This window comes from Corvus kubaryi, unplaced genomic scaffold (assembly GCF_017639235.1).
Source record: "Corvus kubaryi isolate FWS band 111438036 unplaced genomic scaffold, C.kubaryi_AGA036_p1.0 137, whole genome shotgun sequence".
Classification (NCBI taxonomy): Eukaryota; Metazoa; Chordata; class Aves; order Passeriformes; family Corvidae; genus Corvus; species Corvus kubaryi.
The window spans coordinates 3,647,974-3,674,057 of NW_024580671.1; the positions used below are offsets into that span (position 1 = coordinate 3,647,974).

A 26,084-nucleotide genomic window follows, 5' to 3' on the forward strand; every position below is an offset into this window, starting at 1 on the left:
AGACAACTCCATGAACTCTCCTTCTTTCTACAGAATATTTTGATTTCTTTCCTTTGTCGTAACTGTAGCTGTTTTTAGAAATCAGTCTGCCTTCTTCCTGCATCTGAAAGCTGAAATAAGGAACATCTTTTTTTTGCTGTCAGTCTAATTCTGTTTACTATCTATGTATTAACTTACAGCAGCTAAAACTTTAGCTCAGATATAATAGCACCAGGGTATTTTCTTGGTTGTTTGGTTTTTTTTTTCCAAACATGAAGAACAGGGGAAGGGAAGAAGGATAAAAGTTGATGCCACTGATTTTGTAATGGTATTTTTCTAGTAATCCTGCTTAAAAAAGACTAGTATTCATGTGCACAGCAGATCAACAACAATGGTAGTCTCTCTACCTTATCATCTTTTTATATGATAGTTTTCTCATGTAGTATTACAGGCAAAGGAAGATTTTTAAAACAAAGGTTAACATGATATATTCTGCACATTTTAGCCACACTATTTGGTCATCTTCAATATCTTTGTCATCTAAAGCAAGAAACTGGTATCCACTCCTTATCAACCAAGATGATTATTTCTAAAGGTTATTAATAAAGTTAAAAGAGACAATCTTATCATGCATGTAGGAGAAGTAAATATTTTAAGACACTTGACTTGAAATACTAAACCATTATGAATGGACACAGAGAAGGGGAGAAGTCTCTCTGGTAATGAAAGTCATTGAGCCCACATGAACTGCACATCTTTGTTCCCTCTGAGCAATATTCTTATCCCCATGACAACTTTCAACTAGACCGAAATATTTTAAGAAGATGAAGTTAGGCAAAATAAATCTCGCTCATACAGCTAGTATAACATCAGACCCAAGTTTTTAAATTAGCAATGGGTTACACAGCAAGAGCTATCAGTATCAGATACCACTGTGCCCCACCTACCCAAACGTGCACCAAGAACATGCATAGCAGGAAAAAGTAGAATTCAAACTGCCTCCAGTTATGTTTCCTCTTTATTCAATAAAAAAGGCATCACCACGTTTGCCAACATCAAAAGTAAGGAAGGACATGGCTTCCTGTCTCTCTCTCGGGAACAGCTAGAGGAAGAGGGTGAGGATGCAGCATCATGGTCTCACTGCAGATTGGTCACTCCTGAGTCTTTCACTGATGTTCTGAATTCAAAGAGGAAGGAAAAGTGACCAGTACCTGAGTTAACATCACTTTATCATGAGCACAGATACCCAGTGCATATAGTAAAACTCTTGAGTGCAATGCCCTTAAACACACACAGGTAACTGCAACAGAGAGCAACCAGAGTTTCTATATCTTATTTCCTAAGTACATGTACCAAAGGAAAAAAGAAAGGGATGAAAATAACACTTCTCACTACGAAGAGATAAAGTAGGAACAAGGCAGTTATGAATGGGACGTGGGTAACAGCTCCTCCTCCCAACAATGACCTACAACACCAAGGAGTAGTAAAAAGCAGCAGCAGGAAATGCAGCAGGGAGAACTCCAACACACTTAATCCTCGGTAAAGGGAGCCTGGCTTAGAACGTCTGTGGAGCTTTTTAGACCACCAGTGGGACAGAGAGTGCCTAATTACTTGCTATAATTACCAAAATTCATTAAATAGGGAGTCCATTCCTCTGTCACCTTGAGAAAAGAGGTTTGGGGATTTTTTTAGGGAGGGAGGAAGTGTAAAAATATATTTTAGTCCCATCAGAAACATTAGTAAGAGTCCTTGAATTTTACATCATCCTCAACAATTGAACAGCCTTGTTCTGAAAATATGAAACATTAGCAAAACTGTCAGACCCATAACATGGTCATTGCTTTATTTCCTTGGCAACAAAGGAAACTTTTAATGGAAAGAGATTTAAACTACAGTGTGCACATTCCTCTCGAGACTGTAACCTTTTCCAATAGACTCTAGTTACAATACATCTGCTGACTATCTCTTCTAGAAGGGATTTGTAAGGCCAAACAGGTCATACACAATTTAAGAGCTTACAACACCACTTGATTAAAAGTACATTACTCTGAAAATAGCAGTTCACCTCCTGGTCCTTCTATGTACCTGTTCAGGAAAGAAACATCACAGAGTTAGAGAGAAAGTCCTTAAACAGAAGCAGAATTCAGTGAAAAGCACGAACTAAGCAAATGCATCCATGACTTCTGCTTACACAGATCTGTGCTGGGGAAACTCCCACTCTGAAGCACAGCCACAAAATAGGTGCTCTCCATCTGTGCACTGGACTGGTGCTGGTTCAAAGCTGACAGTGTGCTTAGCCTGTTGTCTTGATAGGTAAAACAAACAAATTAATAAACAGAGGTGTTCTGCAAAAGGCTGATCTTGTAAATATATCATCATCTATTAACAAACGTACTGCAATAACTAAGCAGATCTCATCAGTCTTAGCACTATCAGTAATACTGCTCAGCAATCCAAAATTAAAACCACTACAAAGAAAAACCCTATCTGAGTAAATATCAAAACCAGGAAATACCTGGAAAAGAGGAAAAAAAAATACAGATGGACCTTAAAGCACCTGCCAGTAGGTCTGCCTGCATTACAGCTAGCAGTGCCCAGCTACATCAACACAAAGACTCAGGTAAAGCTGCCTCACCAAAAGCACTTTTGTGTCATTTGTTACAGGGTCATTTTCAAAACTGTCATAAAAAACCAGAGAATTAACAGCTAGTTTTTCCACAGTAAAGAAGAAAAATCTGAGGAAGGTAGAAATGCAACACAACTGAAAAACCTAGACAAACTCAATGACCCACATCAGAAAAAAAAACAAAACAAAAAAAAAAAAAACACCAAAACACAAACACAGACCAAAGCAAAACAAAACAAAACACCAAAATCTGTGAAATATCAGATGGGAAAGAGAAAGTAAAGCTGCTGAGAAACTGCATTTTACAGAGGCTAAAAATACCTTTTTCCCCATTGTACATTATCTCCTCAAACAGTTTAGAAGTTTAAATATTTGGGCAATTGTTCTGGTGGCAAGAATGCCACAAACTGGAACTCCTGAAAATTGCCCTGGGTAAGAGTCTGTAAACCTGCAAGACCTGGAGAGATCCACTGGACAGCTGAGTAAAGCTTGACTAGCTCAGCAAAGAATGGCTAAAGGCCAAGTTGACTTCAGTCCCCATCCAGCATTCACAGAGTGGCACACTAGGAGCTACACACATAACAACTATTTTCAAAGCACAAACTACAATTAGTATGTGAGAAAAGCCCTTTTCAAAATCAGGAGAAAATTAATTCAAACACTGATTTTGTATTTCTTTCTTTCCTACCACCTTTTTCAGATTAAAAAAGAAAGCAATAAAAGACAGACTCCCCTTTCCAATACATAAATGCATATTTCTTGCTTTGAAAGAATGAACCGAACAGACACATTAGGTGTTTTTTTTAATTAGGAAGCCATGAAGCACACAAAGGAACAAACAATCACAAAGGGCTCTGTTTCACTCTGGGTTCTGAAATGGTGATAGGATGGTATTCATAATACCTTGTGCAAAAAGCACTTAGGTACTAATTCTACCCGGATGCACCAGCAGCTCAGGCACCCGTAAGCAGGTTCTCATGTTCCTGCCTGGGTTTTAGCTCTCAGGCAGCCAGAAGCATGTGTGGCCCCTGAGGTCCCCAGACACACTGTGAGTGGGGACCTCAGGCTGCTGCTTTTACCTGCAGCTTGTCAGATCAGTACTGCCAGCAGCAGGACAAAGAGAAATGCTTCAAGACTAGGTGACTTCGGAGCTGAAAACACCTTCAGACAGGAGTTTCTGATACCTCACAGAAGGGTCAAAGCCAAGCTTACACTGGCCACCTAGTAACAAAGCCACAATCTAGACATTTTGATAACAACAAAAGGGAGGAAAACACATGTTTAATCTCATGACATTGCAAGTCTTTGCAGAAATACATTTCAATCTTGTACATGTACCCTTCAGCAGTTATGCTGGGATTAATACTGTGTAGAGGGGCTGAGGGTACTAGGGTTATTGCGAAGTCCAGTTCCTCAAAGAAGAGTGTTTGTAGGTTGAAATAATAAGGCATAATCTTTGTATCACCCCTGTACATTTCTAGACATTGAAAATGTTACTATTAAACAAAGTGACGGGGAAGCTGTAGAAAAGGCAATCTGCAATTCCTACATACTTTAAAAGGTCTCATGTACCAGGTTCCAATGCTAAAACTATTGGATCTGCCTAGCTGAGTAGAACATTACGTCAAAACAGAAAGAGAAAGTAGATCGCGCTAATACAAGTTAAACCCAGATTAATTTAAAATTAGAAGATTAATTTTTTACCTATAGGAAAACAAATTATTTTAACAGATAATGATGTCCATAAAGTGGAGGCAGTTAATCCGAGCTGTGCATGTTCAAACTGTCTATCAGTATTTATGGAATTATTTAATCACCTACCCTTCTCACTGCCAGCCTCCTCACACTGCAGATTATATATTAAGCCATTTCCAAAACAGTGGGGATGCTTTGCAGGAAAAGAACGGAATCAACGGCAGAGCACCCTTCCTGAGTACAGTTAGTTCACAAATGCATGCTGAAGCATGCATTATAAATAGTAAGAGGAAAACTTTTAAGAGACATTTTTTCAGGGACAGTGGGACATCATCTAAAATAAGGGATGTGTGGTTCCACTGAGCCTCACAAATACCAAATACAACAGGACCAACTTGGCAGCTCTGTGTTTTTGATCTCTTGCTGCCTAGCAAGCAGCTCCCCCCCCATCCTGACATGCACTGACAACACTTTTTGCACTGGATCACAACAACAGACAGCAGGCAGGTCTCAATCAAAATTGAGTATAACCTGATCTACAAACACCCACTTTTTCCCTCTAGACGTCACAAGCAGGGATTCAATCACAGGGAACTGCTGACACCACATGACTACTCCACACCCTACCCACAGGGGCACTGGGGACAGGGCACATGCAGCTGGCATTACTGGGGGACCAGCAATGGGGGGAGGACTGCCGGTCACTCATCCTTGGAAATCAAATCAGGGATTTTATTTTGACCATTCTCCGAGCTGAAATAGGGCAATGGTACACAGGTTCAATAAGGATGATGTTGCTCTTATCTCCACCAGCTCAGCAGGGGTCAGGGCTAGGTTTCTAGTGTCCCTGCAGCTTTGCTGAAGCCAGAGGAATCAAAGGGAAACTCCGACAGCTGCTGCAGGATTATCCGAGCAAAGCAGGCAGGGGAGGAAAAGCCAAAGGCTTTAAGTGAGGCTGACACACCAGTTCTGCAGCAAACACTCTTGGAAACCAGCACATCCTCCAGACTCCCGATGCTCCAGATCTAAAGGGGGCCCTGACCCTTGACAAGGGGAAGACTCTCACCTATCTGCTCTGCTGGCAAAGGTGTCCCAGAGTATGTACTGCAGCTCATGAGCAAAATTGATGAGTAGAACACATTTTACATAAGCACAGTGGTTTCCTATCGTTTTTCTATTTTATGATCTCATAGTGTTCAAGGACTTCATGTAATATAGAAGAGACACCATTACCTGTATTCACCAACATCAACACTGACACTCATCCTGACCAAATACTTACAAAAGTGAGAGGCAGCAGGTTACATGAATTATATGAATCAACAAAAATATCAGGTTTAAAGAAGAGAGTAACGACATTTAAAGAATTCAACCCATCACTGAAGATGCTGTTTTCCTGCAAGACAAGACATGTACAAGCTCCAAGCAGGTTTATCCTTGGCCCACGGGAAGTATAAGAATGAGGTAGAAAAGAATAAGTGAACATAGACAAAGCAAATGACAACAATAAAAAAATAACAATTTAAAAAGAAACAAACACAACATCACAAAAACCAGGAGACAGAACAAATTTAATATTGACTTGTGAGAAGATTAGTTGAGCTTGTATCACTTTCACAGTTCATGGTCTATGATGATATGAAATTGCTTTTATTCCCAACGTTTTTTTTCTGATAGGATTTGGGTTTTGCTTGATATTGAAAATGAGCTTCCCTAAAGATAAAAAAAAGAGAAAAAATAAACAAACCCAACACACAGAAGAAAGTCATGTTAAAACAATTAAAAGGGAAAAAAAATTGTAAAACACTACTGAAAAATATGCATAGAATTATTTACCTAGACAAAGCTATACGCTGGTCTTTGTTAAAGATGCAAATTTTATTCAGTTAATCAACGGATGAGTGCAACTTCAAATATAACACTCTGAAGGCTCACATCACCACCTCAGGCAAATTCACAGATTAGCTTGTGGCACTGCTGACGATTCCAAGCTTAAAACCAAAGTAAATATTTATTAACATTAACCATTGCATTTTGATTCAATGATTTAAGAAATATAACTACCTTCAGGAAATACTGAATCCCTTCTCTCCTAGAGATAGTTACACTGAAAGAGGACAATAGACTTTTCCAAAAGCTTTCTGAAACATGAAAGGGAAGTTACGAGTGTATGATTTGGATACATAACCAAAAAGAAAAAAAGGTACAGCAATCCTCTATTAAACACAATTAATTTTGATTGTAATAGTCAATGCTTTAATTATGGTTGATGAGAAACATGGCACACAAATTGCTTCCCCCACAACAATGCTCCAGATACAGATTTTTATTATCTCATCAATACCCACAGCATGAAGTAATCAGAAATAAAACATGAGCAAAATCTCTGAGATTTTTATGTTGTTAAAAAAATAAGACAGCCATACCAATGTTTAGGTTTATAAAAGCAATCCTACTAAGTAAAATAAAAAATGGGCAGGGGTAGATAGGAAGTATGTTGGTTTTGGGTGGGGGCTTTTGTTCCAGAGTAGGGGTCTGAACAACAACCTTTTTAGGGCTAGAACAGCTTCTATTTCTCTAGTCTCTCAAATAGCAAGGACGCAACTCTAGAAGGATCAGACTGCTTCAGAACTCATGTTGTGATAATAAATTGGAAATTATATAGCATATTCTTCTGAACCACTCATATTGCAGATAAGCCATTTATTGACTAAGTCTGGTCCTGGTCTCCATCTCAGTTTTCTGGCTACATCTGCCCTGAAGACAGAGGTATAACTCTAGCATATAACTCAGATTAACACTGAAGCACACAAACAATGCTGTTTCAGCTCAGACTCTGAGTATATTTAGATCTCAGAGGAAATCAAGAGTATGCACTGCCCATATGTCACCCTGGATGATTTCCTGCTTTTAGTCCTTTCTTAGGTCGGACAGAGATTGCAGTTGTTCCTCATATTTAAGGAGTCTTCAAAACTCCAACTTAATCACCTTGAAAATAGAATATTATTGCCACACAAACTTAAGATAGTTAACCAAATCACGTGATAAAATCATTACGCAAAGTACTAGCATTCCTGAATGCTCACTATAATTTTTTTTTTTTTTTTTTTTACTTTTACATATAATAGGTCTTATTATTGCCTTCTGAATTTTGCCATTATCTACCTAGCACTTTAATTGTTTTCATAGCATTACCTTGACCAACAGCTTGGGTGGAAGCAGCACTTCCAGGGTGCAAGAAGACTTTCTCTGCAGTTGCTACTGGCTCGCCTGTGCAAGCACGCTGCTCCCACACCACACACAGACCAGTTCTGCCACTAGGTACCAAGCCAATCCCACAGAATACAGACGCATTATAAGAAATGCTGTATCAGCTAAAGATGAACACAGGCCATAACCATCAGCACTTCTAAAGCATTCCCCTTACCTAAGAAAATGGTATATTAAAAAAAACAAAATGGCAACAATGTGAAAATCTCAGTGTTTTCTTCCTGGTTTAGGATGAGAGAGGGAGATACATGAACAAGCTAATGGGGATGGGGAACACTATCGCTGTTCTGTTTTTCATGGTAAATTGATAGGTCTGATTATATAATGCATTTTTACCTAGATTATGCCAGCATTATAAGTCAGGCAGTATATAGGAAACTACAAGAAAACTTTTAAAGCTTCACTCATTGCTTTTGAGAGCATTCACCAAACATTTCAGTAAAACGCCACACTGAGCTGGTCTCTGAATACATTAGTTGTGGCTACATTTCCAGTTTCAGACCACAAGTCTTGGAAGCCTGGGAGTATAATGTGTCTTTACAAATAATTTCTTCTTTAATGTAAAAATTAAGTTTTCCTTTGTCCTTGAAGCTAAGACATGGTAGGAAAGAAGAGTAAGTCCAGAAAGAAAGAGAAAAGCCTATCTACCTGGAATTAAATATGTGTGTCTTCTATAACAATAATCTAAGCAAACATGGAAAAGAATACTTGTTTAATTTGTAACATTTAATCTAAAAGTGGGGTAATAAACAACTACCACATGCAGTGCTATGATTGACACTCACAGTCAGTTCTCATGTTGAGAAGGATTTGAAAACTTCTTTAGTATAAAATATTCAAAGCACAAGGCACAGGGCCAGTTTTCAAGAGTTTCTGTAACTTTATATCAACTATTTCTTCATACACATAGCCCTAAAAATAGCCTTGTCTCTGATGATAGTTCAGCTTGTACTTCCATCCAAACCGCTATTGCCAAGACGAGGTTAAAGCCCCGTGCTTCATTAGCCACACAGCAGCCTTGGCAAGGGCCAGTTTACAGCAGCAGCACTCCGCATCATCACCGTCTGTCCCAAACTAGGAATTAGTGTGAGGAACAGCCAAACAAGGCAATCACAAAACTGTAGCTTCTGCAGCCATCTAGTTTTTGCACAGCATCACCTAAGTCTCTGTTTTCAGTCACATTGTTTTATCCATTTTCCTTTTCCAAACAATTTCTCTCTTTTTTAGGCCATATTGTGTCTTTCTTCTTGAATGGGCCTAAATCTATTAAGTAAGTCATTGCTCATTTCTCCTCCTTTGGTTCCAGCATCTGTTTTCTGTATATGACTTAACAGCTCTCCATTATAGGAAACATGAGAGGAGAAAAACCACCCAGGGAGACAGAGAGAACAGGTTAGAAGAGCAAGCTGAAAACCCATGAAAGGCAGGAGTGAAATCCCCAGAGACCTCTCTGGACAGGCTTCCCTGGTACCCTCCAACCAGATTATCTGCACTGATTGCTTACCCTCATTTACTCTAGTAACACTCATCCCTTCAGACCTGATGACCATGCTGATGGTGTAATCGATCTTAGGTTTGTTCCCATCAAGCAAACAGGCTTAAGCAGTTTGAGCCAGCCTGGCTTGCTACAACAGAAACAGCTGAGATTGCCAAAGCCCAGGGACAATGTCTCTCAGCAAAGGCAGCAGCAGCATTCATACTCTGAGAGATTTTTCTTTCAGCTTGTGCACTGGGTTTGGATCTTTTGCATCTCACTCACTTAAGTGCCAACAAGGTCTATATCTCACTTCACCCTTCTTCTATGTCTTCTGCTTTGCCTTTTCCTTTCTTCAGACCTCCCCTATTTGACACCATAATGTTTAGATGGCTCTTGTACCTGCAAACACCACTCTAAGACACAGGACCACTATGCATACACTGCCTCTTTTCCATGTGCTGCTCTTCTCCTACCTTTCAGTCCAAAACTCTTCAGGGCAGAAAATCTCTTCTCAAGAGTTCGTGAAAGCACCCTAAGGCATTGCTCCCTACACAGCTGGATAAAGCAACTGAATTGAACGAAATTGCATCAGTATCTTATCAGACTGAAACAAAAATGCCTTAAACCTTAAAAAAAAAAAAATCAACAAAGACTGAGTAAGAAGTACAGAAGTATTTACCCCAGTCATCTGCGCACAACAGCCAAAGAGCTTGGTACCAGTGTCAAACCTTCTACCGTCTTGCTGCTTTACTTCTTTGCCTTCTTGCCCACTACACCAAGTCTCCCCTCTCTATTCCCCAGCAACAGCTGGACTGGATTGCACAATCAGCAGGACAATGCAGCTGGGATCTTCTTCTCCATTTTCCAAACACATAGGCACTATTAGTCTCCAACTTGGAGAAGAGACAAGGTTCTACACCCACCTATGAGGAGAGAGAGAGAGCAAAGACAGAAAGAAGCTTTGCAGCCTGAATCTCACCTCACCTAGGAGGTCATGTTCCTCCCATCACTGGCATTTAAAGCCATGCACACAGAGAAAAAACAGCCTTAGTGTGACAAAATGAGGTCACTCAGAACAATGAACAGTACCTATTATTTTCATAAGACCTCAACATTTCTCTCTTTATGCAAGTTCATCATACAATAGAGCAGGTTGAGTTTAAATGAGAATTAGACTGCAGCTTTTTAGTATGCCCCAGGTAAAACAAGTGAGCACGCACAAAGGGCACCTGATAACATTATCTGCACATGCACTACTTTGTAACTGTTTCCATAGGCACAAAGGACTGTCAAGCTGCCTTAAGACTTCATGCTAATTGCTTTGTGTGTGTTATGAAATGTAAATTAGGACTCCCTCAAAAACCCGGAAAACTGCACTTATCTAAATCTCACAGGATTCTAAGAGGGCAGTCATTCAATAATATTTCTCACCAAGAAACGTGAAACTAGGCTCTGCAAAGATGCTCTGCACAAAGAGAGACAGATCTGTTAGTGTATATAACAGTTGTTTTGCTGCACATGCAGCTCCAAATCAAATTTGCAAACTGGTGAAACATCTGGAGGGGAGAGCCTCAGATGGTGAGAACCATCACAATTATGGTAATACCCACAGCGTTTCTTTACCAAGTGTGATGTAAAATTAAGTAGTTAATATACATGATAATTAAAAGAGTTGACACAATTATCGAATGTTGCATGACTCCTACAACTGAAAGGACAAGTTGGAGGGGGGAGAGGCTGCCCTGTAATTTCTATTTTACCTCCCCTCTTCCAAAAGAAAGTGTCCTGCTATTAAGTTCTTCTGAATAATGAAACATGATAATGATACTTTCATGTATTTATGCCAAAAATATAAAATAAAAATATATTACAAGGACATCCCATAAACACTTTCATTGCTTCATTATTTAGGACCAACCAAGCATTTTATGAATTGTAGTTATTTATGATGTTTTATATACTGCATTTGTTTATGCACAAACTGGTCACCTACTTCCTCACTGTGTCTCTTCATCATTCAGCAGCAAGACAGGTCAGACTTCGAACTGTGTCACAAGGGTCTTAGCCTCGTATCCTTGCAGGCCCTCTATCCTGCAAACACTCAGCCATGTGTTAGGCTTTATGTATACAGCTAGTCTCACTGAACTCATTCATGAAATTCTAACCTTATTTAAATTGCCATAGGTTTTACCATCGATTCCATTTAGACCCAGATTTCATCTAATGGGACTATTTACATCTGAAAAGCTGAACACATGTCCAAGTGTTTGTAAAACTGAAGTCCCAACTGCAAAGCCAAAGCATCCGCAGCCATTTTATCTCTTACTAGCACATCCAACCTACAAAATTATTTGCCTTTCTTTTGATTTTAACTAAGTTAGGACAAAATAAACAGATCATCACTAAAGCAGATTATTAGGTTATATTTATCCTTCTTTTTGAATATTACTAAGCAGGATATCCATCCTGTCCAATCTGCTCATTTTTTCCATGCCAGTAAGCAAGAAATAGTTAATGCATAATTGTCTAGGCACAAACACTGACTTTGCTCAGCTGAAGAATTCACTTGTTCATTTGTACTTCAAAAAAGAATAAATTTTAGGCAGGTACAAGAAAAACAGATTAGTAAGCTGCAGTTCTCTTCCTTTAATTAGAACAGCAGCAATATTCAACCAATCTAAATTGAATTCAATTAAATCAAGGTTTAGTCAGTTCCTGAAGCAACACCTGAAATATAATCTCTGCATTTGCTTCCTCATTTAGTTTTATTTTAACACATGGATAGTAAGATGACCCAAATAGCTGACTTCTAACCTTCAGCAGAAAAAAAGGAAACCCAAATACTGCAAAGTCAGAAGAGATCCTTTGCTGCAGAAAGTAAGAATTTAGCAGTTCCTGATGAAATTCAGAACAATGACTAAAGAAATAAGGACTCACTAAACACAAAAAAAACATTTTGCTTTTTCCGATTACCATACTGCTTACTATATTTATAAGCTCAGAAACTCCCAAGGGCATAATTGGATAATAATTTAATCACTCTGTTGGAAGAGTCCCTTCACTTTATCCATGACCTGTACTGCCGGTACAGACATAAGATAGCATGCCAGTATAAATGGGATGAAAAACTGTGTCTTTTATTTTGTGTGTGTATACATATAGCTATATATATAGTTATATGTGCAATTAAGTATGCATATTAAATGCAACCATCCTGTTACGAAAAGGGTTCTTTTGCATTTTACAACACATAATACAGCATAACAAGCAAGTCTTTCTTGAGCACTTACTCTGCAAGTGTGCTCACTTACTCTTGGCAAAGGACTAACTGGTACAGTTTCAGATTCATGCTTAGAATTATCACGATATCTGCTATTCCTTAACAGGACCATTCTCTACTACCTCATGCACTTCTATATAGGATTTCAGTCCAAGAAAAATGAGGATGGAAAACAAATACTCTCCACTAATACAGCATACAGCAGCATATAAAGTACAACATCATACATTTCCGTACTCTACACACAGATGTTTCCCCATGATTTCTTATCTTGAAAGAAGTATGCAAAATAAAGTGCTCTCAGTGCCCTTATTCAAGCAAAAACCTTCAGCCATCACTCCCACTATGCTACACAAAGAACAGATGTCCTTATATCCTTGCCCACACTAAGATCCAGTGCAATTTGTATTTTGGAGCAGAATTTTTTCAATTACACAAGACAAGCAGGAAAAAAAATGATAAATTATTTCAACCACACTCATTACTGAAAATTCTCACCCACATCACTTATATTATTCCTTAAATATTTACAGAAAGACTGAGGGACAGGTAGTAATAAAATAACTCTTTATTCTGGAATCCTGTAATGTTTCCCATACTTAAATTTACCTGTATCTTAGTTCTTTATTTTTATGCTTTAGAGTCATTTTACTTAAGAAAACAGTACCCTAACATTAGGATTCAGTAGGAAGAAACTGAGTTTTAAATCTTCTTGCTATAAAATAAACTCCTGTGCTCTTTCACATCATTTACAATTAGCGAGCATAGTGTGAACACAAACTGAAACTTCCTGCCTACAATAAGCTACAACACAGAGAACCTCAACAAAATGTACAAATTTCAGTCTGCAAGGTGTTCAGAACAAACCAAGCACAGAGCCAAATTGGTAGATTGAAATATCACACCCAGCATGTGTTCCTAGAAACTGTGCCTAACAGGGTGGTATTTTGTGCCAAGGTACTGCATCAGAGCCTTTCAAGACACGTATGATACTCATCACCATGGTACCTGTACATCTGTACTACCCAAACTGACTGCTTAGAGAAGCCTTCTTCTCCAAGACTATCATCAAGCAGCCCCAAGATCTAGAACTGCAAAGAGCAGCAAACCTTTTTTCCTGAAAAGCTAGTTTATTTCCATGCACATCAAGTCAACAGCTCAGAATTACAAGAGGGTTAACACTTATCTTAGTGATATATGGACAAAACGCTACAGGTATTCCTATATCAGTCAGTATTTTCATCGTTTTTCAAGAGTAAAATACCAAATGGTAATAATTATTAGTATTGCAAGCTAGCAGACTAGGTATGTGGCACACAAATTGGTGAAAGCCAGTATTCCTTAACGCCTTTCTTCTTTGTGGGATCCTTTCCTCACCACACACTTGCACAGCCCCTAAATGAGGTGGCCTTTAATTGTTCTCGGACAGGATTGTTCATATTGATTGAAAACGGAACATTTAGGAAAAAAGTGGAAGAAAGAGCTGACTGTCCCCTAGAGGAGAAAAGTTTCCTGAAAATTCTCACAGGTTTACTGTAGTACTCTAGTAGATCAGTTTTGTTAACATATAAACATCACCTTTTTCATTAATATCCTATATTCTTTTGTCACATGCTAGAAGCATGCTCTAAATTCCAGAGGACCAACTAACTTCCTTGGTCACCGGACATTCAATCCTTCCTTTTGCTTTTAACCTGTATCAGTCAGGCATGAAACTCCAGTTACTCAACTCCATCAGGGTAATCCCAGGTTCTACTTGGAACACATACAAATCTACTCATTCAACATTAAACAAAACAGATTTATAAAATCTAAAAATAATTTAAACATTCATATAATTACTACTTTTGAGAGGGACCTCTGGAGGATATTTAGTGCAAGACCCACCCCACTCCATCTAAATAAAGCAGGTTCACCTGGAGGAGGTTGCACAGGATTGTGTCCAGGTGGGTTTTGATTACCTCCAGAGAAGGAGACTCTCCACAACTTCTCCAGCCTTTTAATTAAAGCAAGTACACTGCTACAGCAAAACACACTCCAGAGAAATGAAAACTCCCCTGCCTAAGCAGCATCTAGACAGCTCACAGTTCTGGGGGAAAGTACACAAAACAAGTTCCTTTCTTTAAGCCCAAGTCATCATTTCAGAATAGCCAGGCACCCTTATGAAGGCTTGAGCCACACGGAACCATCCAGCACAACAGACCTACCAAAGATGCGGCTTCAGCTGCCCCAAGTTTGCCATCACATACTGAGCAAGAACAAGGAGGGAAGAAGCAAAGCAGTAAGAGATGTAGTGACTTGCACCATCACTCAGGGCCCATCCTGACACAGAGCTCCAGGCTCATTCAGGTGGAGCAGGCACCCATCTGAGGCTTCACCTGCCAGCCATTATCCATAAGCCACATCACTACAGCCATCTCCATAGCAGGAGCTGCTTTCAACAGTCAGGCAGAGCAGGAATGCGCCTGGCAGCAAACAGCAGCACAGACAGAACTCCAGGTGATCCAGCTTGGGCTTGGCTTTTTTACCATGAGTGCAACAATGTGAGGAACCATTTTCTTTGTGGCCTTTCCCCATCCTTAAGTCTTTCGTCTTCTGGATAAAAGTGCATTTTGCGAACTCTCCAGAAGCACAATGTGTATTAAAGAGAAATACTAACATTTTTAACAAGCCAAGTGATGTACACGCAAGAGATGAACAATGTACTGTGAAATTGAATAGAACATATAACTACATCTTTTCACAAAAATAGAAAATTTATTCAAGTACACTGGTGTTACAAAGAAGCTATAAAGAACTGTTTGTGCTACAAAATAAGAGCTGCTAGACACAAAAATGCCATTTTAATTGGTTCAACTTTTTCATTATTCTCTTAGAACTTTTTCTTTCAGCAGGCTTTATTTATACAACCATGCAGCATTTAAATTATATTTTTGGCACTGGAACCTTAATTCAGATCAAAGTGATTTAAAAAGCCTAAGTTTTCTTCTCCTTTAATTATAAAAATGTAAGAGAGCAGAAGTTTAATTACAAATAATTAGTCAGAAAAGGAAACTTTTCTTCTGCAAAAAATGCTAATTTTGCCAGAGCAACCCTCTTTCCTTTCTCAAAAAAAAGAAAACAACCCCCACAAACAAAACAACCTTTAAAAGTTTCTTCAAGTGCAACTGAAACTGTTTGTTTTAAGAAAATGAAACACATATACTGAAAATTCATGGAATTTATTACAAGGAAATTCTTGCTATAATTCAAGATTTTGCAGTAACGAAATACATAGATAGATGCATACCATACCTAGAATTATCTTCCCAGGAACTGTACAGTGTTTCTTTTCGGTATGGGTGCTGGAAGGAGGCCTGGAAAGCCAAAGAAAGGATGGCAGAATGGGAGCAACTGTGCTAGAGACTCACAAGTCAAACTTCCAAACCAAGCTTCAGGAATCCTTTCAGAGAGGTGCCCAAGATGGTTCACCAACTAAATTCTGGCACCAACAAGGTCAGATGGGCCAATACAGAGAGGCTTAATCCAGGACATAAATATTCTTCCCATTTTAGTGGCATCTAGAGTGCTGATGTGCAACACACAAAATAAGGCTTGTTAAGATCCTGCCTCAAATGTGAGTCTAATTTATTCATCTTCTTGTTTTATCTTATATTAAAACAATCAACACTGTTGCCACTCTAAGTAGTAATATCAAATAAATACAGTATCAAATGCAAGAGAAGACATGACAGCACCTTCACATAACTGTTGGAAATGAGAGGATAAAACAAGGCACAGTGTTCCTTCAAATATATTTTTATTTTAAAAGAAAAAAATGTATTTTTAAAAAGCATATGAAGCATGAAAAGAAAAGTATATAGCAGAAAGTTCATAACCTACAGAACAACAGCTACAACACAGCATGGGTTCCTTCCACTTCAGTAAGAGAAATCCACAATTTTTTTGGAAATAGGAAACTTAGGAAAGTTACTCTAATGGCCAGGAAGTGACTGCAGGCATCTCATCTGAATTTCCAACTGGACCTAATCCTCTTCTCAATGCAGTCCAGTACAAGTCCCCTCAAACAAAAGAGCCAGCCAAACATAACTGATTCTGACCCAGGAAAGTTGACAGGCTATAAAATGAAACTAAGAACATTCCAGTGTTTCCAAAGTGCTACAATATCACATAAAAAAGTATGTAAAAGTAACAACAAGATCAGTCTGCAGAGGAGAAACTACTAAACAGCCTATAAAGGCACAGGCATTGTGTGCTTCAAAAGGAAGATTTCTAAGTGTATTATTTAATGTGCTGCTTTGCACACTGGGCAGCAAGATCCTCCCACATCTTTTAAAAGGTCCACCACTGAAAACACACTCTGAAAACAATATCAAACTGTACACACACACAAAAGACTTGGAGAAACCAAAGTTAAAGTCACAGAAGTGGCAAACTTTTGAAATTAATTCCCACTTCGTGATTTCATGTGAGAGACCTGAAACAAATCAGACATTTGTGAAAAAAGAAAAATCAAGTTATCCTGGATTAAGAATTCCAGTTCTCCCCAATTTGCCTCCAAGACATTGGTTATTACTTTATAATCCAATGAATTGCATGTTTCAATGCAAAGTGTCTACTAAAAGCCTGTCACGTTTATAGGCATTAATGTAGTAAAGAACTTCAATTTGACAACTCACAGCATCACTTACAGAAGGTTTAACTCTGAGCATGCCACAAAACACCTCTGGGAAACACCCTGGGCAAAAATGCAGGCTCAGGAATTACTGCAACACACATGGTTCCAACACCAGCCACACACTGAATATTTACAATTTAAATGACAATGGAACAAACCTCCTCTGCCTACCTTGTAGAGGCAACTTCAGCACACCAACCTTTTCTATACACAAGCTGGCATCCTCCTGAAGTGTTAAATCTCCTGTTGGAATCTTGATGAAGACATATCAAGGGGCATTTTGACAAAAGCAGTTTCACACTGGTTCGCTGGATTTCAGGGCTTGGTTTTAACCGTGATATTCCACAATAAAGGGCTTGGCTGACCCCTACGTACAGACAGGTTTTAATTTTCCTTAATTCTTAAAGATCTTTGTAATGGACAACATCCAGTGACTCCGGGGTTTTTCCTCCTCCCCCCACTAAGTAATTATGTCACCTTAAAACTGCTCCAAACATAAGCTTCAGGAGACTATTTTCAGTAGAAGAGTATCTCTTAGTGCTTTATTCATTATACTGGAACTCCATGGTGGATTTTTTAATAACAAAGTAAATAACCATTATCAGCTTCAATAGTTGCTGAGAAAACATAAAAACTATTTTTAAAAGCATCAACTGAGAAATATTCCTGCAGAGAAATTGGAGGCTGGATATTGCAAAGGCACTCCTGATGCATCATGACATTGGAAGCCCATGCACTTAGCCAGGCACCACCTCCTAAATAAAAGTACCTGATTCACAGAGCCATCCAACTTTGAGCTACGTTCCCTTTTATCAGTGGGAGAGAAAAATCTTAGACAAGCAGTTAACTCAAGTAACACTTAGAGAAGGTAGCCAAGCAATTGGAAACACTGTTGAAATGAAATGCTGTCTCTAAGTTGAGGCTGCAGATAAACATTTGTGGTGTATCTTTTAGTTAGGTATTTGAGAGTGTTCAGAGACTGGTTTGCCACCTAAGCACTGGGTGTAGGTCTTCTACAGCAATGATGGGCAAGTGGCACACTAGAGTCTGGTTCCTGGGCCCAGCATCAATTATTAACTGCTGCATGTAAAAAGCCACAGAGGTGAGAAGACTGGACAGAGACCGCAGAAGGGCTCAGGCTGCTGTTGAGCAGGTATGTTTCCATTACAATTCTGGTCACTGAACAGCAACCCTGCTTCAAGAGTTCAAGACCTTTTTTAGGATTTAAGTACGCAAATTACCAAGCTGCATGAAAATAGCATCCAGGCACTGGCAGAGACTTTACAGCAGGAGTTCTGCTACCAATTACTGCGTTGTTCCCCTGAATGTGAATTGGACTAGCTGACTAAAACATGTAGGAGCTAAAAAATCATACAAGCCTCTCATTAGCAAAATAGCCTAGAGTAACACTAAGTTCAGAAACACCCATCCTGGACACAGGATGCTAAATTCAGAAAAACCTGTCCTCCCTTGAACCCCAGGTCAGAGGTCAGGGCAGGGCTTTCTGGGTCTACTGACAAGTTGGTGAGTAATAGGGGATTCCACGGACCAGTCCAGTCATCTAGAAATAATGGTTTGTACCATCATCTAGAAAATCCGTGTTATCTGTCAGTCTCTGGCTTCCTGGGCCAGCTGGGACTGGGAACGCTGCTGAGGCCAATGTGCTTAAATCCTGGAGAGAAGGAAATGATCTGAGGCAGTCAACAGTGACCCCCACGAATACATTAAGGAGCCTTTGTGGCAGACTAATAGCAAGCCTGTCCAGCTCTCTGTTGGAAGAAAGATGATAAAAAAGGCATAGTCTCAAATTTAGTATACAATAGAATTCTCCTATTGTATATAATGATAGTATATACACCCACAGTGTTTTACAGATTACAGTGATTCTTAGTTTTTGAAGCATTAATATGGGTCACTTAAATAAACCACTGGACAAAAAAAAAATCAAAATAATCAAGACATATAAGACAAAATATCTTATGCTGAAAGCACAATATTTCCAATAAAACAAAAAGCAATTAAAAAGATGAAGAGGTAAAGGAAACAAGGGACTTGAAGACAGTAAACAAGTATTATTTATCTCCAACTGAAACCTGCCACTATTCTTGAAAAATTTTCTCATGAAGCCACTAGGACAATGAAGGCTAATAGAGTAATTCAAAGTGTCCTAGGGAACACAAGGATTAGTATTCAAGGAAGTCACTTTTACTTTTTCTCCCTCTCGAAGCTTAATGAGGCCAGGAATGGTCAGTGAAGCGTCATTGATGAACCTTCCCCAGTTACAGAGGCTGGGCCACAAAATTTTATCAGTTTCAAACAGTTGGATTTACCAATTTTCTTTTTCCTTGAAGTAAAACAGAGATTGACAGATTACTTGATCCTTGGCTGCTGCCACAGTGACCCAGCTTGTTTCTTTGTTTCACAATCAGCTGTCATACACAAACAGCAGCAACCCTGTGCTAACCTGAAGCATCCTCTGAAGACAGAGCCAAGTGCATGTTGCTGCCTCTGGAGATCTGTCATAAGCCATTCACAGGTCCACAAAATATTTCAACTGTCCTGAAGTAACAAACTGAGCAGTAGAGTTGACATGTTAAGTAATATTTAGGATGTCATTCCAAAAACCACTTTCCTCTGACTCTTTGAGTTTCATTCACCAACAGGCTAGCCTTTGGGGAAAAATGGCTTAGTATGGAGCTCTGCAGAGGGTAAAACTGGGAAAGAAATTGCAAAATTTACACCCTCTTACTAGGGAGGGACTGCCCACACAAAAAATGACACATTTTAAGTCTGGATGACTATCCTGAGACAGGATAAGAACCTGATCTAGTGGATGTGAAATGAAATCCTACTGCCATCCTGACTTAAATAACCTGCCCACAGAACAATCTCCCACTCTAAAGGAAAATAAGGAGAGTTTATATGATCAGTCGCCCCAAGTGGAAAAGTAGAGGGAGTCAAAGGCTGTCAAGCCCAAAGAGAAACAATAGGCTTTCACAATCAAGAGAAATTCCAAAATTTATTTTAAAACTTTCAGCTTAAGGTTCAGGTCTCCAGATAAAATGCTTCCACCTTTTAAACAACCATTTCAGACAAAAATTAGCTAAAAGAACAGAGAAGGAAATGGACAGTTTAAAAAGGTTTCTTTTACAAAAAAACAGTTAACCCAAAATCTGAATAAAGCCTATAAAATATTTAGAAATAATTTTTTTTAAAAATCTAACATAAAACACTGGCCCAAAGAACAGATTCACCTTTACATAAGTAACAATAACACTAAGCATCTCCACCTTCAGATTTAGTCTGTTTCTCCAACTGTGTATTTGGAGCAACTCTCACCACGGGTTGCCAGTAGTCTTGCATCAGTTTCAGCATCAAATATTTCAGCTAAAGAAAGAAACTCCATAAACAAACAGCAAAATCTGATTCAGCCAACTTCACAGAAAAAAAGAATTAAAAAAAAAAACTAGCAGCAAACAACAAGGGAAGGGCAAACTTCCAGACGAGGGAAGCAAAGGAACTCTAATTCATTACTCTTGCAGCTATCAGATGGTTAACAAATTGAGATGAGATACTTCTGAGCCTTTTCAGCGACTTTCACTCTGGAAAACTTCAAGGACTCAAAAGTGCAGCTGGAATACATATGGGAGATGTTGGAGAAAGTCAGTCATTTGAATTTGTAACTCCATTGTGTGCTGGAAGAACTTCCTGCAGATGAGGCACATCCCATCAGTGACTCAGGGAGATTCTCTGTCTGCTAACAGGGATGAATTTATTCTCTGAACCAGCTACCAGAAATGACATGCTTTATGCTAGTGCTACATATGCAACAAGAAACTTAAAATAAAGCCTGTGGGGACATAATTTCTTTCTTGCTTTCTAAAATTTCTATACTACAGCATCTCAAATGTAAAAAAAAACCCAAACAAACCGCCTACCTATATTTTGATGAAACTAAGATTTCACATGTTGATCAAGGTGTTTCATTCAACAATTTTTTATGTAGAAACCATTTTTAAATGAAAAGTCAAATACATATTTAGGTTATGTTCAGCATTTAAAAAAGAACTGGTACTAATAGAATATTATTGTGCCGGGTTCATCCTATTAGATAATCGGGTACTGGTTCACTCGGTTAATACTCAGATACAACACAAACTCAACTATAAACCTTTATTACACAGGCTAAGTTACTCAGGCATCTTCTCCAAGTTGCCTTTATTCCTTTATGAAAATGTTAAAGCTCCTTTATATATCTGTATATGAAATATGTTTCATATACAAATTATCTTTATGGTGCTTTGAAATTAGCATGCAGAAGATGGAACAGAGGGGACAAAGGGAAAGCACTACAGAGAAAGCACGCAAGTCCCTGTCTCCCCATCACCAAACTCACTCCTAGAATTCAGAAGATTGCAGCTACCTGTAAACTGGAGATACTAAAAGCTACTGGAGAGGTGCACTTGGAGCTGAAAATTTGAGAAGACGACAAAAAGGGGCCATAAAAATCATAGATGTAAATTAATAATCAAATATACACACACATCAAGGAGACAGATGGCAAGTAATTTTCCCCAGTGTACTTACACTTGTTCTTCTAGTGCACGTATTTGGGTCACTTGCTAGATTAAATCCCATGTGGAAAACCCAACAGAGGTACTGTCAAATGTGTATGGGCTCGGCCTGTTTTCAAATGATGCAAGTCTGACACTGCAGGGTGAAAACATTTAACAGGATTTCTTCAACGCAGCCTGGAATATTGCCCAGCGGCTTCGAAACAGGGCTGATGGATATTTTCTACCATCAGCAAGACTGCCCCATTCAGGCTTGCTAAATAAAATGCAGTGCAAGCTAGAGAAAGTTAGCCTGTGCTACCAAATTTCATGGAAGAGCCCCACACAGACAAATCTGTACACATTTTCCAGAATACCGATTTTGTCAATGTGTCACTGAGACAATACATCACTCAAGGTTAAAGCTTCCTACCATACTCTCCCTAAAATATGCCTTTCTTCTGAGACTTAGAAGAAAGGACCAGCACAACAGATGAGTTGTTTTTGCCATATTCACTGTAAAAATGCATGACCTCAGATACTCAGAGCACTAAATCTTCCCCAGCCCAGCTATAAACTGACAGTGACCTGTCTTAGTCAGCACAGGCCACATGAAGGACGACAGCTTCAGTGTAAGGCACCTGCAGGTCAAATTGCCAGGTGGGCTGGTGGGGCTTAAATGGCAAGACAAAAATAGTCATGTGTAAGCCTAATTGCAGCAATGGGTTTCCCTCCTGAAATACTGGTAGATACTAGCATGAAATACAAACTGTGTGTGCAAAGATTAGCCGCCCTTAATCTGGCAAGAAACTGGATTTAACACAGTGCAACAAGCAAGATCTTTAACACATCTACAGGAATGGAAATTGCATTTCTCTCTACCCTGTTACCAGTTTCAAGACGATTTTGCTTAGCAATAAATAAACCTTTATTAACAAGAAATGTGATCTACTGTGGCATTAAATATTTTCCCCCTTCTTTCCTCATTCATCTCTTGTTTTGGGTTACGGCATGCCACATTCAGCTTCAAATGAATAAGTAAAAAGAGGGGAAAAAATACATCTATTTGCTCCTAGCTGAACAAAGAGATTTTGAGCCGGGGAGGTGAAACTCTCAGTAATAATCTACACACGTTAACTAGGAAATATCACAGCTGTCTGTAAGAATTACTGTGGCAGGGACCAGGGTGGCAAAAGCTTGTGTTTTCTAGGTCTACATCTACAGAACAAAAAAAAAAAAAACAACCAGAAAAAACTCCAACAACACTGGCTCTTGTCTTTAGAAACTGACTAGAAACTGACTAGAAACTGACACCTGATACTTTCATTCAAAATAATGAAGAAGTCAACTGCTCAAAAATATCAGGATTGCATTGATTATGTGCAACATATCTGCTTAGCCTGAAAGAAACAAGTTAGGCAGACTAATGATAAAAAGTAAGAACATGTACACTTGCTCACTCAACTTCCTCAGGCTTAAAATTCATGCTGTTTCATGACTGTTTAAGTGGGTAAAGGGTGGGACACAAAATACTGAATCTTTTGATACAGAGTCAAAACCCAGACTACAAGCAAGTCTATTATATCACTGTCCATACAGTCTTTAGTTTGGTGCTGTGCTGCTGCTAAAATATTAAGTTTTACCACTGGAAAATTGATTTTGCTATAAGAAGTTTTATGATGCCACTTAATCTTGCCCAACCTACATAAAAAAATACAGATAGCAATTACAGACACGCTTTATGTAGTAAGTTTGATCACTATATTAAAAAGAGAAGAGTGATGTAATTTCAATATAATGGCAAAGGAAGCAGAAAAAAAGCCATGGCAATATGCTGCCCTCCTAAAACAAGACATTGCTGGTTCCCAGCTTAAATGCACAGTCTTAGTTCAGTTAAAGTTAGTAGTATGATCCATCTTCCACATGGAGGGCTGTGTCCTGCAGCTCCAGCATCGACCTCCTTTTCTACTGTTACATTTTAAGCCGACCCCTGTGGGGCAGCAAGATTCTGTGATTACAGTTAAAAGAATACTTTGGGTCTGAGAGCCTGCCTCTCTGAATAGATAACCCTTTCTAGTTCAACAATTACTAGCATTAAACAGCCCTTTCTGCCTTGTCCCTTCCAGTGCTGCAATTGAAAAACATCCTAATTAGATGACCCCCACATACACAAATGCCATTAAGTGGCTTTTAGAGCACTCTAGTCAATGCCTAAATCTTAGCTACAATGATGAGAAGTACTTTATTTAGTTAGGAGGTAAACACATGAACAAAGCCATCTTTTAGAACACCTTTTAAACAGCCTGGGATTAGTACTGGCAAAATCAGTGTGTGATTATCTTTTCCACACTTTCAGAGATGACACTCAAATACCACTTTTTTCTAACCGCATTAAAGCACACTCAGACAAGACCAAGAGTAACCTTGACCTCGACATCAACAGCACCAGAAAGTACTTCATACTGCTTTCTATACCTAGCCCATTTGAACTGGCCTGCAGGACAGCCTTTTAAGTTTGTGCTTAAACAACCCAGTTTTGCCCAAACATTGCAACATATGCTATGTAGTGTTATGTAAATATTCCACAGCTCCTGCAGTTCTTAACTATAATAAGCGGGTTTATAACAGCGTCACTGTATCAAAATATTCACTACTTCCTGTTGATCCAACTCAGACCTCACATTTCAGGGCAACAGCAGACTTTTCTCCTTTATTGTTTACGAACGAAGCTTCAAAACTTTGAAACAGGTTTAAGAAAAATCACTGTAGAAAATTGGAAGACTCACAGAAACCTAAAACCATTTAATTGCTCACAAGGCTTCAAGTACATGTAAATGACCTGGAGGGCTGAAGCCTGAATTGCCACATTATGTAGCCAACTCTGTTCCCAGCCGGAGACCTAAACCAGGACTAACACTTGGCATTTGCCTCCAGTATAACAGGTTTACTAGTAGCAAGCCTTGAAAACAGGGGGGAGTATTCTGGAAGCCGTGACAGATCTTAAACACGGCAGGTGCACTGTAATACCGCTTAAGGGAGGAAAATTCCAAGTTTAGTAACTAATTACTCCAGGACAGGTAGGTTATTTCCCAAGGCAAATGCCCAATCAAAGACACATTTGACCCTTTCGCACCCCATCAGCGTGCAGGGAAGTTCAACTCATCCAGCAAACATCTTCCTGATCAGGCACATCCCTCATCCCGCCTCACCGTGCTTCCTCGCGTTCCTCCTCTCACACCAAAGGCTCCAAGGCACCAACCCTGCCTGACAACTGCTCAGAGAGTTCGCCGGCACCGTGAACCTGAGCCGCGCCGTAAGATCCTCCGCTCCCACACCCGCCCAGGGGCACTCCTCCGTCCCTCCCTCGCTCCCACACAGGCACCCCCGCACGCGTGGCCAGCTGCCGGCTCCCGCAGGATTCCAGCCACGCTGCCGGGACGGGACGGGGTCGGGCCTGCCGGAGCCCCCCGCACGCCCGTCCCCGGGGCAGACGGGCTCTGGCCACAGAGAAGATAGGCTGATGAAACGCTGTCAAAGTCAATCCCGGCTCACTTTTTGGATGGTTTAATTCCAATGGAGCATGAATCACCCCAGGACGGTTAATAAGTTTAGCCAGGCGTGCTGTTCTCCCTAATAATACATTATAATTATGCATCTGTTTTAAATGCGATCAGATTAAGTCACCGGAAAAGGCACAAATCGGAATTTCCCCTGACTAAGAACAGCGCCTTTTCGCAGCTCCGGCGGGCAGGTACAGCCAGGAGAGGAGCAGGTGGGCAGCCCAAGCCAGCCCAGCGTCGCTCCCCGCCGGCGGGGCTCCGCTCCCCGCGGCCGCCCAGCGCAGCCCGGCAGCGGACAGCAACTTCCCGCGGGGGCTCGGGACGGGAGGCGGCCGGCGCCCCGCTGACACCGCGCATAAGGGATAACCCAGAACATGCCAATTTAGAACGGCGGGTCCCCTCTCGCTGCGCGGGGCTAGAGCGGACCGAGTCCGAGCTGTCAAAGCCCCGGGAGCGGAGGGTGCCGCCGCGGCCACCCGGAGCCCAGGAGCCACCGGGACCCTCCGGCGCCGCCCCGGGCACCACGAGGGGGGGCGGCCGAAGCTCAGCTCCGCTCCGCTCCCAACAGGTGAGCAGCCCCCGCCCGCCCACCCAGCCCCGCCGCTCCCCGCCCTACCTGTCATCGTAGCAGAAGTCGGCGTTCAGGGTGTTAAGGTACAGGGCGAGCCCTAGGGCGCTGCTCAACAACTCCGCGATCATCTCTCCGCCTGCCGCCGCCGCCGCTCTCGCACCGGGGTAGCCCCCTGCCCTGCCCGGCCTCCCGCCCCAGCCCCGCCGCGCCTGCCCCTCGCGCCGCCCGGCACCGCGGGGCGCCGCTCCGCTCTCCGCCAGCGGCCACAGCCTGACGGCGTCCCCCCGCTCCGCCGCCCCTACCCCATGGCAGCGGGGCGGTCGGCGGCGAGAGCGCAGCTGGGCTCAGCGGAGTGGGGCTCAGCGGAGGGGGACTCAGCAGACCGGAGCGGGGCG

At 40.5% G+C, this 26,084-nt stretch overlaps 1 protein-coding gene across 1 annotated transcript in view; it reads right to left on the minus strand.

Annotated features, from left to right (window-relative positions):
- TMTC2 (transmembrane O-mannosyltransferase targeting cadherins 2) overlaps window positions 1-25,876 on the minus strand; it is a 237,224-nt gene extending 211,348 nt beyond the window's left edge. The window contains exon 1 of the mRNA XM_042017640.1: window positions 25,735-25,876. Within this exon, the coding sequence (XP_041873574.1) occupies window positions 25,735-25,817 (83 nt within the window). The 5' untranslated portion in view covers window positions 25,818-25,876. The remainder of the gene's footprint in view (window positions 1-25,734) is intronic.
- Between the last annotated feature and the right edge of the window lie 208 nt (window positions 25,877-26,084).